The 15,080-nt window shown below is 48.8% G+C and overlaps 1 protein-coding gene across 1 annotated transcript in view; it reads left to right on the top strand.

Moving 5' to 3' along the window:
• The window catches only part of TG (thyroglobulin), a 174,274-nt gene that overhangs the window by 65,385 nt on the left and 93,809 nt on the right, over window positions 1–15,080 (top strand). Inside the window, 5 exon segments of the mRNA XM_040433830.1 lie at window positions 764–872; window positions 3,125–3,319; window positions 7,602–7,769; window positions 9,625–9,744; window positions 10,644–10,713. Coding sequence (XP_040289764.1) covers window positions 764–872; window positions 3,125–3,319; window positions 7,602–7,769; window positions 9,625–9,744; window positions 10,644–10,713 — 662 coding nt within the window.

Raw genomic sequence — 15,080 nt, 5'->3', positions numbered from 1 at the left:
CTCACTGTGCCAAACTTACTCACTGTGTCAGCTTTACTCACTGTGCCAAACTTACTCACTGTGTCAGCTTTACTCAATGTGCCAAACGTACTCACTGTCCCAGCTTTACTGCGTCAGCTTTACTCACTGTGCCAAACTTACTGTGCCAGCTTTACTCACTGTGCCAACCTTACTGCGCCATCTTTACTCACTGTGCCAAAGTTACCCACTGTGCCAGCCTTACCCACTGTGCCAGCCCCAAGCTGTAGACCGCCAGTATACATGGTAAAACGAGCTCCCAGGAGCCACTTATGGTGGAGGCAAGAAATAAATCATACAGGCAAAAAGTCCCATTTTAGATTCCCCTAAAGGCAGATATTGGGGGACGGGTGCGCCTTAATGGGAATCCTTGGTGAGTTCCTCCAAGGATCTTATGTCAGAAGTATCTTAGAGGCATGTCTGAAGTTGTGATCCGTGGACGAGGCTGCAGAGCTGTATTACAGGCAGAGCCTCTAGGTTCGGCTCTTCCAGCCCAGTGCAGATGGATTGCAGATTACAGAATACTGAATGCAGCTCTGGGGGTGGCAGGAGATTGACATGTCAGGCAGAATCAATAAAGCAATTTTTAAGTTGACTTTTGCTGCAAATTGATGTTCAGATCCGGATTTACAGAACTAGGGACTTATAAAAGACCCAGATGATGATTTGCCCTGTCGGGTGGCCGTTTTTTACCAGTCAGTGCAGTCGCTGTAGCTTTCTTATTGTTGTGCCCATTTTCTTCCAGACTCCTGGTGCCCTGGGTAACTCTGCATCCACCACCATGGACGGCCTCCGCTGCCAGTATAAAATAAAACTGATGACAGTAGACAGTGTTGCCGTATACCGGAAACGGGGTAAGAATATTCATCAATGTCATTTAATACATTGAAAGTTGTTTGTAAATTAAGGGAGGAAATAAGTGTACAGACTATGAGCAGCATACAGGTAATCTCCATACAATAATGAGTCACTCTGCATTACTTAATGCTACGTAATGTATGTACACAGTGACTGCACCAGCAGAATAGTGAGTGCAGCTCTGGAGTATAATACAGGATGTAATTCAGGATCAGTACAGGATAAGTAATGTAATGTATGTACACAGTGACTGCACCAGCAGAATAGTGAGTGCAGCTCTGGAGTATAATACAGGATGTAACTCAGGATCAGTACAGGATAAGTAATGTAATGTATGTACACAGTGACTGCACCAGCAGAATAGTGAGTGCAGCTCTGGAGTATAATACAGGATGTAACTCAGGATCAGTACAGGATAAATAATGTAATGTATGTACACAGTGACTGCACCAGCAGAATAGTGAGTGCAGCTCTGGAGTATAATACAGGATGTAACTCAGGATCAGTACAGGATAAGTAATGTAATGTATGTACACAGTGACTCTACCAGCAGAATAGTGAGCGCAGCTCTGGAGTATAATACAGGATATAACTCAGGATCAGTACAGGATAAGTAATGTAATGTATGTACACAGTGACTGCACCAGCAGAATAGTGAGTACAGCTCTGGAGTATAATACAGGATGTAACTCAGGATCAGTACAGGATAAGTAATGTAATGTATGTACACAGTGACTCTACCAGCAGAATAGTGAGTGCAGCTCTGGAGTATAATACAGGATGTAACTCAGGATCAGTACAGGATAAGTAATGTAATGTATGTACACAGTGACTGCACCAGCAGAATAGTGAGTGCAGCTCTGGAGTATAATACAGGATGTAACTCAGGATCAGTACAGGATAAGTAAAGTAATGTATGTACACAGTGACTCCACCAGCAGAATAGTGAGTGCAGCTCTGGAGTATAATACAGGATGTAACTCAGGATCAGTACAGGATACGTAATGTAATGTATGTACACAGTGACTGCACCAGCAGAATAGTGAGTGCAGCTCTGGAGTATAATACAGAATGTAACTCAGGATCAGTACAGGATAAGTAATGTAATGTATGTACACAATGACTCCACCAGCAGAATAGTGAGTGCAGCTCTGGAGTATAATACAGGATGTAACTCAGGATCAGTACAGGATAAGTAATGTAATGTATGTACACAGTGACTGCACCAGCAGAATAGTGAGTGCAGCTCTGGAGTATAATACAGAATGTAACTCAGGATCAGTACAGGATAAGTAATGTATGTATGTTCACAGTGACTGCACCAGCAGAATAGTGAGTACAGCTCTGGAGTATAATACAGGATGTAACTCAGGATCAGTACAGGAGAAGTAATGTAATGTATGTACACAGTGACTGCACCAGCAGAATAGTGAGTGCAGCTCTGGAGTATAATACAGGATGTAACTCAGGATCAGTACAGGAGAAGTAATGTAATGTATGTACACAGTGACTGCACCAGCAGAATAGTGAGTACAGCTCTGGAGTATAATACAGGAAGTAACTCAGGATCAGTACAGAATAAGTAATGTAATGTATGCACACAGTGACTGCACCAGCAGAATAGTGAGTACAGCTCTGGAGTATAATACAGGATGTAACTCAGGATCAGTACAGGATAAGTAATGTAATGTATGTACACAGTGACTCTACCAGCAGAATAGTGAGTGCAGCTCTGGAGTATAATACAGGATGTAACTCAGGATCAGTACAGGAGAAGTAATGTAATGTATGTACACAGTGACTGCACCAGCAGAATAGTGAGTGCAGCTCTGGAGTATAATACAGGATGTAACTCAGGATCAGTACAGGATAAGTAATGTAATGTATGTACACAGTGACTGCACCAGCAGAATAGTGAGTGCAGCTCTGGGGTATAATACAGGATGTAACTCAGGATCAGTACAGAATAAGTAATGTAATGTATGCACACAGTGACTGCACCAGCAGAATAGTGAGTGCAGCTCTGGAGTATAATACAGGATATCACTCAGGATCAGTAGAGGATAAGTAATGTAATGTATGTACACAGTGACCTGACTTTTTGTCTAGATTATTCCTACAGTAAACATAGCGCTTCTTTACTTCCTAGTAGCCATTGTGGTGTCTTCTTCAGCATTTCCTCCACAAGCAGCAGAATAATAATTGATCATTTATTGTCTTTTTGTAATGTTTCCGTTGCTCTGATCAGGACAAGAGTTTGGTGATCACGGAGGCTTTACCCGCACTGACTTCGCTAATGCCTTCTCTGGAGTGTACAGTGCAATGCTTTTCCCATCCAGTGGTGGCGCCAGTTTCACGGATGGATATTTCATGTGTCGCCAGACGTGCGCTCAGGACTCCTGCTGTGATGGCTTCATACTTAGCCGGGTCATATTAAATCAAGGTAATAATACTCGCCCTTACCACATTCTGGTGTAGACCATGAAGACCTTCCTGTCAGGTCACTGAGCTGGAGATTCGCTATGAGTCGCAGGGTGCAGCTGAAGAGCATAGAGGGGTAGCAGTCAGACCCAGGACCTGGAGCTTAGAGGGGTCCAAAGGCTCCTCTGCCACAGACACAAATGGCACATGACAGGTGGGGGGCCCTGGAACTACAGGTTACACCTATGCTGGAAATACGGTATAATCAGGGGTGCACCACCCATGAGGCGAGGTGAGGCGATTGCCAGCACCAGGTAGGGGCAAGAGGGGGGCAGCAAATCTGTTTCTGCAGTATAGTATTAAGAAGCACAATGGGCGCAGTATGTGGCGCTGTATTACCCTGTTTTGTAGTGCTGCATGTCTTTAACAGTAGGGCTGGAGGAAAGGGGTTAGGTTGAGAATTTGGCAAGGGGGGGGGGGGCGCCATTTCAATTTTTGCCTCAGGCAGCAGAAAGGCTAGATGCACCTCCCATAGGGGTTTGCTATGTCTCCTGTCCCATATCACTGCATATTAGGGGAAGTGGCTGAAGTGCTTTGAGATTAGCGCCTATGGCTCCTCCACTCCTGCGTCCCTATGACAACACTTCTTGCCTGCACTCTGGTTATTCAGTCTCGTCTTAGGGCCATAGCATGGATCTATCGCCATCCACACAAATGTCAGCTGACCTACAGAAAAACAGCCCCACTCCTGTCCTCAGGTTGTTTGTGGTATTGCAGCTCAGGTCCATGTCCCTATGATAAGCACCAGAGCCCAGAACAGGGAGTGTGGTGATGGGGACACCACAGCAGGAGAAGTAAATAGTACCAATCTATAGTTGTCATGTACAGTCAGGTCCATAAATATTGGGACATCGACACAATTCTAACATTTTTGGCTCTATACACCACCACAATGGATTTGAAATGAAACAAACAAGATGCGCTTTACCTGCAGACTGTCCGCTTTAATTTGAGGGTATTTACATCCAAATCAGGTGAGCGGTGCAGGAATTACAACAGTTTGCATCTGTGCCTCCCACTTGTTAAGGGGTCAAAAGTAATGGGACAATTGTCTTCTCAGCTGTTCCATGGCCAGGTGTGTGTTATTCCCTCATTATCCCAATTACAATGAGCAGATAAAAGGTCCAGAGGTCATTTCCAGTCTGCTATTTGTATTTGGAATCTGTTGCTGTCAACTCTCAAGATGAGATCCAAAGAGCTGTCACCATCAGTGAAGCAAGCCATCATTAGGCTGAAAAAACACAACAAACCCATCAGAGAGATAGCAAAAACATTAAGCGCGGCCAAAACAACTGTTTGGAACATTGTTAAAAAGAAGGAACGCACCGGTGAGCTCAGCAACACCAAAAGACCCGGAAGACCACGGAAAACAACTGTGGTGGATGACCGAAGAATTCTTTCCCTGGTGAAGAAAACGCCCTTCACAACAGTTGGCCAGATCAAGAGCACTCTCCAGGAGGTAGGTGTATGTGTGTCAAAGTCAACAATCAAGAGAAGACTTCACCAGAGTGAATACAGAGGGTTCACCACAAGATGTAAACCATTGGTGAGCCTCAAAAAACAGAAAGGCCAGATTAGAGTTTACCAAACGACATCTAAAAAAGCCTTCACAGTTCTGGAACAACATCCTATGGACAGATGAGACCAAGATCAACTTGTACCAGAGTGATGGGAAGAGAAGAGTATGGAGAAGGAAAGGAACTGCTCATGATCCTAAGCATACCACCTCATCAGTGAAGCATGGTGGTGGTAGTGTCATGGCGTGGGCATGTATGGCTGCCAATGGAACTGGTTGTCTTGTATTTATTGATGATGTGACTGCTGACAAAAGCAGCAGGATGAATTCTGAAGTGTTTCGGGCAATATTATCTGCTCATTCTCAGCCAAATGCTTCAGAACTCATTGGACGGCGCTTCACAGTGCAGATGGACAATGACCCAAAGCATACTGCAAAAGCAACCAAAGAGTTTTTTAAGGGAAAGAAGTGGAATGTTCTGCAATGGCCAAGTCAATCCCCGGACCTGAATCCGATTGAGCATGCATTTCACTTCCTCAAGACAAAACTGAAGGGAAAATGCCCCAAGAACAAGCAGGAACTGAAGACAGTTGCAGTAGAGGCCTGGCAGAGCATCACCAGGGATGAAACCCAGCGTCTGGTGATGTCTATGCGTTCCAGACTTCAGGCTGTAATTGACTGCAAAGGATTTGCAACCAAGTATTAAAAAGTGAAAGTTTGATTTATGATTATTATTCTGTCCCATTACTTTTGGTCCCTTAACAAGTGGGAGGCACATATGGAAACTGTTGTAATTCCTGCACCGTTCACCTGATTTGGATGTTAAAACCCTCAAATTAAAGCTGACAGTCTGCAGGTAAAGCACATCTTGTTCGTTTCATTTCAAATCCATTGTGGTGGTGAATAGAGCCAAAAATGTTAGAATTGTGCCCATGTCCCAAAATTTATGGACCTGACTGTATATACTGTATACTAGATCATTGCTACTTCTCCTTTAGAACCTATTGAAGCCCCCGCCCCCCTTTCCTGAATGGCGCTGCTCTGCACTAAAGATAAATAGACTTCAAAGTCATCATATTTGGAGACATCAAAAGAAAGTGAAGATTTTGCTGAGCACCAGGAAAATGTCATGAGGGGAGCAGATGAGTTTGACAGATTTTGCCAATTTAAAGGGGACAATTAACAAAAGGAAATTAAATTAACACTTCTGATGTTGGCGGGGTCCAGACACGGGAGATGTACAAGTAACTAGCACCAAATGTGGGGTTCGGGGGCAGGTCGCACAGCATCATCTGCTCACCACCTGCTGTGGGGCAGGATACATTGATCTGCCTTGATAAAGGCACATTCCTGATTCCTGGGACAATACTGAATGTATTACTATTGCATTAAGATCCAGAGTAAGAAGTCTGAGGATCTCAAATTTCATGATTGAAACAACCTACAGTTATACACAGCATGGCGGAAATGTGTACTACCCCTTTAAAAGTTCAGGCCAGCGCATCCACCGATTATCATGCTGTTAGGTCTGAGAAGTGAATGTCTATATAGGTTCAAAAAGTAGAGCTCCCTTCTGATAAAGGGCTCCTAATCCCCTTCTTAGACAGGGAGGTCTGGTATCTGCAGCCACCACTAGAGGGAGCTCACTGCGTACTGCTTTCATACTGAGCTCTAAACTAGCAGTCTGCTCCTGAGCTCCCTCTAGTGGCGGCTGCAGGTAACAATAACTGCATGATCTAACTTCATTTTGGAGCTCTGAGTAATCAATTACAGACTTTCAGGGAACTTTATAATTGATCAGATTCAATGTTTGTCCATTTACTGTCACAAATGGCTTAAAGGAGTTTTCTGAGTGTTTAATACTGATGACCTATCCTCAGGGTAGGTCATCAATATCTGATTGGTGGGGGTCTGATGTTCGGCACCCCTGACGATCAGCTGGTTCAAGAGGCTGTGGCAGTGAATGAGTGCCACGACCTCCTCAAAGCTCACCAATCACAGTGCCGTCCATTAGACAGAGGCTGCGCTTGGTATTGCAGGTCAGCCCCATTCACATGAATAGGACTGAGCTGCGCCATAGGCCCACGCGAACCGATGAACATGACGTCACTGGCCTAGGAAGAGGCTGAGGAGCTCACAGGAGCACAGGATCGGCTGGGGTGCCGGGAGTCGGACTCCCACCTATAGGATACCGCTGACCTATTCGGAAGATAAGTCATAAGTATTAAAGGAGTTCTCCGACTTTTTTATACTGATGATCTATCCTCTGAATAGTTCATCAGTATCTGATCAGTGTGATCAATATCTAACTGTTTGTGTCCTGGGCAGATGAGATACTGATGACCTATACTGAGGATAGTTCATCAGCATAAAAGAGTCGGGAAACCCCCTTAAAGACATTGAAATTCATGGGGCAGGTATAATAAGTCTGGTGTTACACGGTGCCTGTCTTAGTATAAAGTCTGTGGAGGCACATCTGACCGGTCCTAGGACCACAATTATAATTTACACCAGTTTCTGGTGTAAATTCTAGTAAATTTGGCACCTTGTGCGAGGCCACGCCCCCCAGTCTAAATCCCACCCAATTTTCAGTGAACAGTTGAAAAAAGTAAGGGGCACGTATGGTCCGTCACAATTTGCAACTTTTTTAAGCCAAAAAAGTGGAGTAAAAGGCTTCATAGTGGTGTGAACCCATACGCCATATTCATCACTCCGTGTATTTTCTTAGGCACCACAATCTGTGCTCTGCTCGGCTCTCCCGACTCCCTGCTGTGTGCTGTAAATGACTGGAGTAAGACCTCCCGACTGGGTGGAGATGGGATCTGCAGAGGAGTCAAATCCAATCCGGAGCAGAAGAAATTCTCTTTCTTCTTAGGAGGACAGGAGTTCTCTGGCAGTAAGTTTTGTATTTGGCCATATCTAATGGGTTGTGTAAGTGGCAGGGACGGGGCCATTGTATAGCGCCACCATGTGGTGATGCGCACAAGAATGGCGGGCAACACATAGGGGAACATTATCATTTGCAGTTGTTTTTGCGTCAATTTTAAAGGGCTTCTGTCACCCCCCCATTGTGCAGTTTTCACTAGCCGACATTAGCTGAGTGCAATCCTACACGTCCTGCCTTTGTCTGTGGCTTATTTCTTGTAAAAATCATACTTTTATCATATGCAAATTTCTTCACTGCCAGCAAGTTGGGCGTTGTACTTGCTGGTAGCCGCCGCATCTGCCGCTTTTAGACACGCCCCATCTCCTCTTGATAGACAGGGCCAGCGAGCGAGCGCTCTCCTCCTCCCGCTGGCCCCGTCTGCTGCTGAATTCCCGCGCCTGCGCCGTAACGTTCCTCGATCGGCGCAGGCGTACTGAGTGAAGGACGCGCGCTTGCCAGCTCCTTCCTCAGTGCGCCTGCGCCGATTACGTCACACTACACCCGGAAGAGAAGACTGCCGGCATCAGCGATAATCGGCAGTCTTCTCTTCCGGGTGTAGTGTGACGTAATCGGCGCAGGCGCACTGAGGAAGGAGCTGGCAAGCGTGCGTCCTTCACTCAGTACGCCTGCGCCGATCGAGGAACGTTACGGCGCAGGCGCGGGAATTCAGCAGCAGACGGGGCCAGCGGGAGGAGGAGAGCGCTCGCTGGCCCTGTCTATCAAGAGGAGATGGGGCGTGTCTAGAAGCGGCAGATGCGGCAACTACCAGTCTGGCTTTGCTTTGTGTGCCTGCTCCGAATTTATGAACTGGTGCAACTTAATAATATATGTGGCGTGAGTGCAATAAGTAGACCAGGGGGGCTGCAAAAGTCTCACATAGTGAATGAGCCATAATCCAGGTCTTTTGGCTTGTTAAACATCGAAGACTGTGAAAAGTGGCGAGGATCCCGAAATGTTGCAGTTGCCATTACTTAAGATTTTTTTAGACCCCAAAAAATGTATCTGATTTGATAAATGTCCCCTATAGTTTTAATTTTACAACTTCATTTTTCCATATTCCAGCAACTTGAGCTTGATGGATGACCACCAATCATGAGAAGGGGGGGTCCCGTGTACCCCTATATAATTCTCTATGGGACTGGTGGAGATTGGCGAGTACAACGCTGCGTTATCTCAGGCAGTGCCATAGAGAGTGGCAGCGGGGAGCGGACGTGGTCAACCTGCGGCTCCATTTATATTGGCGCATGGGAGACCCGTTCTTGTGATTAGTAAGGGGCCCCAGCAGTCAGACCTCAGATGCTCGTCCCCTCTCCGGTATATAGGGGCAACGCTGCTTTCATGGCACAAGCCCTTTAAGGGGAAACTACAACACGATTCCCCACCAGTCATGGCATCTGAGGCCGTAACATTGTACACACAGGACACCTCATCAATATGTTCTAAGTATTTCTGTCCATCCCATTAGAAATAGACGCTAGTGGTAAGTGACTGCTCCAAATGGGGTTTTCTACTAGTACATTTTTGGGACCCATTATTTTATAAAAGCCTGGGCCCTCTGGAGGATAATATATGCTCTGGGGAGGGGGAGGGGGGGGGTGCAATCCTATCCTGGGTGGTGCCCACACTATCCAGGAAAAAGGAAAACCATCTACAAGGACGTTACAGGTTCTCCTCTTTCCTCCAGATACTTCACATGTTCCAACAACTCAGCTCCTGTTATATATTAGCCCCGGGAGTCAGGACTGATAGGAGGGATGTGATGGCGCTATATAAATGACGTCGGTTATGGGACTGCAGAATCTAACGGCTAATGTCCCGCTCACAGGTTACTCACTGTTATCTCAGAGCATCGGGATGGCAGATTACTCCACAGGACTGAGTCAGGAGATGAAGGCAGACATTCAGGATCTCTTCTTTGCCTTTCAGCGGGTTTTCCTACGTAAAGGTAACAGCGTCCAGCCAAAAACTCTGGATATAGTCGTCCTAAAATTTCTTATGCCTGAGAGTTTATTACAGTTGTATCCATTATATACATTCCCCTGTTTGCTACAATATATCAAATGTTCAGAAAACTTTACAAAAAACCTTAAAGGGGTTATCCTCCTTTTTCTAACTGATGACCTATCCAGCATCTGATCGGCGGCGGTCCGACTCCAGTGACCCCGCGCTAATCAGCTTAGCCCATTCTCTTCAATGGGGCTCAGCTGTACCCAGCCACGTGACCTATAGTCGTGATGTCACTGGCCTGCGGGAAGCAGCGAGAAGGCAGCAGCGCTACTGCGAGCCCCGCTGCCTTCTCAAACAGCTGATTGGCGGGGGTCCCAGGTGTCCTGACCCCCTGCTATTCAAATACTGATGACCTATCCAAACAATAGATCATCAGTAAGAAAAAAGGCAGATAAGTCCTTTAAGTAAAAATCTCCTTTGGATATTTGTCTCCATGGTTACAGACTACAAACAAACACTGTGTAGTCTGATCTGCAGCCGAGCAGAAGCCGATTGTGTAGTAGGGAGCGTTCCTTCCCGACAGGCGGCTGCTCGTTAAGTGGAGGTGCAGATCAGACTACACAGGGCGGTATAATCTGCCCGATTATTGCCCCCCTCTAAATCCACCTTTAATCTCTGCTATCTGATTCTACCGTCAGGGGATGGAGTTGATTAGGACAAGACTGCGGGATCAAACCGCACATGGTTTCATGTATTCTGTATCCGTGCGCCTAAATAGATCTGCATAACAGCTGCATATACAACACAAGAGCATATTTTGGATCCAGATATGAGCAAATTAGGTACATGACTACGGAAACTAACAAAATTCTGTTATTTTCTTGTATTTGGATGTAGAGAAGACACGGGCTGAACATTTCTGGATGTCCACAGGTAGAGACCAGGAGCAATGCTACCAGCTTTTCAGGTACTAATGTCATAAAGTGTAAATCTAGATGTATAGAAGATGATGGTGATCCGTCTGTATGCCTCCTGCCTCCATATTAAAAGGATTCTAAACATAAAAATGGGTCATAGAACATGACCCTGGACATTTGGGGGACAAAACAATGACACCTGACACCTGGGGGACAGAAGAGTGACATCAAACACCTGGGGGAAATAAGAGTGACGCCAAACACCTGGGGAACAGAAGAGTGACGCCAAACACCTGGGGGACAGAGGAGTGACACCAAACACCTGGGGGACAGAAGAGTGACACCGAACACCTAGGGGACAGAATAGTGACACTGAACACCTGGGGGACAGAAGAGTGACACCAAACACCTAGGGGACAGAATAGTGACAGCAAACACCTGGGGGACAGAAGAGTGACAGCAAACACCTGGGGACAGAAGAGTGACAGCAAACACCTGGGGGACAGAAGAGTGACAGCAAACACCTGGGGACAGAAGAGTGACACCAAACACCTGGGGGACAGAAGAGTGACACCAAACACCTGGGGGACAGAAGAGTGACAGCAAACACCTGGGGGACAGAAGAGTGACAGCAAACACCTGGGGGACAGAAGAGTGACGCCAAACACCTGGGGGACAGAAGAGTGACACCAAACACCTGGGGGACAGAGGAGTGACACCAAACACCTGGGGGACAGAGGAGTGACACCAAACACCTGGGGGACAGAGGAGTGACACCAAACACCTGGGGGCAGAAGAGTGACGCCAAACACCTGGGGGACAGAAGAGTGATGCCAAACACCTGGGGGACAGAAGAGTGACAGAAAAAACCTGGGGGACAGAAGAGTGACAGCAAACACCTGGGGGACAGAAGAGTGACAGCAAACACCTGGGGGACAGAAGAGTGACACCAAACACCTGGGGGACAGAAGAGTGACACCAAACACCTGGGGGACAGTAGAGTGACACCAAACACCTGGGGGACAGAAGAGTGACACCAAACACCTAGGGAACAGAATAGTGACACCCAGACACTTGGGGACAGAACAGTGACAACCAGAGACCTGGGGGACAGAACAGTGACACTTGGGGGACAGAACAGTGACACCCGAAACCTGGGGGACAGAAGAGTGACGCCAAACACCTGGGGGACAGAAGAGTGACGCCAAACACCTGGGGGACAGAAGAGTGACGTCAAACACCTGGGGGACAGAAGAGTGACGCCAAACCCCTGGGGGACGGAAGAGTGACGCCGAAAACCTGGGGGACAGAAGAGTGACGTCAAACACCTGGGGGACAGAAGAGAGACGTCAAACCCCTGGGGGACAGAAGAGTGACAGCAAACACCTGGGGGACAGAAGAGTGACAGCAAACACCTGGGGGACAGAAGAGTGACGCCAAACACCTGGGGGACAGAAGAGTGACACCAAACCCCTGGGGGACAGAAGAGTGACACCAAACCCCTGGGGGACAGAAGACTGACGCCAAACACCTGGGGGACAGAAGAGTGACACCAAACCCCTGGGGGACAGAAGATTGACACCAAACCCCTGGGGGACAGAATAGTGACGCCAAACACCTGGGGGACAGAAGAGTGACAGCAAACACCTGGGGGACAGAAGAGTGACAGCAAACCCCCTGGGGGACAGAATAGTGACACCAAACACCTGGGGGACAGAAGAGTGACAGCAAACACCTGGGGACAGAAGAGTGACAGCAAACACCTGGGGGACAGAACAGTGACGCCAAACACCTGGGGGACAGAAGAGTGACGCCAAACACCTGGGGGACAGAAGAGTGACGCCAAACACCTGGGGGACAGAAGAGTGACACCAAACACCTGGGGGACAGAAGAGTGACACCAAACACCTGGGGGACAGAAGAGTGACACCAAACACCTGGGGGACAGAAAGAGTGACACCAAACACCTAGGGGACAGAATAGTGACACCCAGACACTTGGGGGACAGAACAGTGACAACCAGAGACCTGGGGGACAGAACAGTGACACTTGGGGGACAGAACAGTGACACCCAACACCTGGGGGACAGAACAGTGACACCCGACACCTGGGGGACAGAACAGTGACAACCTGACACCTGGGGGACAGAACAGTGACACCCGACACCTGGGGGACAGAACAGTGACACCCGACACCTGGGGGACAGAACAATGACACCCGACACCTGGGGGACAGAACAGTGACACCCGACACCTGGGGGACAGAACAGTGACACCCGACACCTGGGGGACAGAACAGTGACACCCGACACCTGGGGGACAGAACAGTGACACCAAACACCTGGGGGACAGAAGAGTGACACCAAACACCTGGGGGACAGAACAGTGACAACCAGAGACCTGGGGGACAGAACAGTGACACTTGGGGGACAGAACAGTGACACCCGACACCTGGGGGACAGAACAGTGACAACCCGACACCTGGGGACAGAACAGTGGACACCCGACCACCTGGGGGACAGAACAGTGACAAACCGACACCTGGGGGACAGAACAGTGACAATCCGACACCTGGGGGACAGAACAGTGACAATCCGACACCTGGGGGACAGAACAGTGACACCCGACACCTGGGGTGACAGAACAGTGACACCCGACATCTGGGGGACAGAACAGTGACAACCAGAGACCTGGGGGACAGAACAGTGACACTTGGGGGACAGAACAGTGACAACCCGACCCCTGGGGGACAGAATAGTGACGCCAAACACCTGGGGGACAGAAGAGTGACAGCAAACACCTGGGGGACAGAAGAGTACAGCAAACCCCTGGGGGACAGAATAGTGACACCAAACACCTGGGGGACAGAAGAGTGACAGCAAACACCTGGGGACAGAAGAGTGACAGCAAACACCTGGGGGACAGAAGAGTGACGCCAAACACCTGGGGGGGACAGAAGAGTGACGCCAAACACCTGGGGGACAGAAGAGTGACGCCAAACACCTGGGGGACAGAAGAGTGACACCAAACACCTGGGGGACAGAAGAGTGACAGCAAACACCTGGGGGACAGAAGAGTGACACCAAACACCTGGGGGACAGAAGAGTGACACCAAACACTAGGGGACAGAATAGTGACATCCAGACACTTGGGGACAGAACAGTGACAACCAGAGACCTGGGGACAGAACAGTGACACTTGGGGGACAGAAGAGTGACACCAAACACCTGGGGGACAGAACAGTGACACCCGACACCTGGGGGACAGAACAGTGACAACCTGACACCTGGGGGACAGAACAGTGACACCCGACACCTGGGGGACAGAACAGTGACACCCGACACCTAGGGGACAGAACAATGACACCCGACACCTGGGGGACAGAACAGTGACACCCGACATCTGGGGGACAGAACAGTGACACCCGACATCTGGGGGACAGAACAGTGACACCCGACACCTGGGGGACAGAAGAGTGACACCAAACACCTAGGGGACAGAATAGTGACACCCCAGACACCTGGGGACAGAACAGTGACAACCAGAGACCTGGGGGACAGAGACAGTGACACTTGGGGGACAGAACAGTGACAACCCGATACCTGGGGGACAGAACAGTGACACCCGACACCCTGGGGGACAGAACAGTGACACCCGACACCTGGGGGACAGGAACAGTGACAATCCGACACCTGGGGACAGAACAGTGACAATCCGACACCTGGGGACAGAACAGTGACAATCCGACACCTGGGGGACAGAACAGTGACACCCGACACCTGGGGGGACAGAACAGTGACACCCGACACCTGGGGGACAGAACAGTGACAACCAGAGACCTGGGGGGACAGAACAGTGACACTTGGGGGACAGAACAGTGACAACCCGACACCTGGGGGACAGAACAGTGACACCCGACACCTGGGGGACAGAACAGTGACACCCGACACCTGGGGGACAGAACAGTGACACCCAACACCTGGGGGACAGAACAGTGACACCCGACACCTGGGGGACAGAAGAGTGACGCCAAACACCTGGGGGACAGAACAGTGACACCAAACACCTAGGGGACAGACAGTGACACCCAGACACTTGGGGGACAGAACAGTGACACCCAGACACTTGGGGGACAGAACAGTGACAACCAGAGACCTGGGGGACAGAACAGTGACACCCGACACCTAGTGGACAGAACAATGACACCCGACATCTGGGGGGACAGAACAATGACACACCGACACCTAGGGGACAGAACAATGACACCCGACATCTGGGGACAGAACAGTGACAACCCGACACCTGGGGGACAGAACAGTGACACCTGACACCTGGGGGACAGAATAATGACAATTAATAACTTTCTCCTATGATGTATTATGGTTCTTGAAAGGTATAGGTCCCAAGCCTGAGGCTGC

This window comes from Bufo bufo, chromosome 5 (genome assembly GCF_905171765.1).
Source record: "Bufo bufo chromosome 5, aBufBuf1.1, whole genome shotgun sequence".
Classification (NCBI taxonomy): Eukaryota; Metazoa; Chordata; class Amphibia; order Anura; family Bufonidae; genus Bufo; species Bufo bufo.
This window is presented reverse-complemented; position numbering and strand designations above follow the sequence as displayed.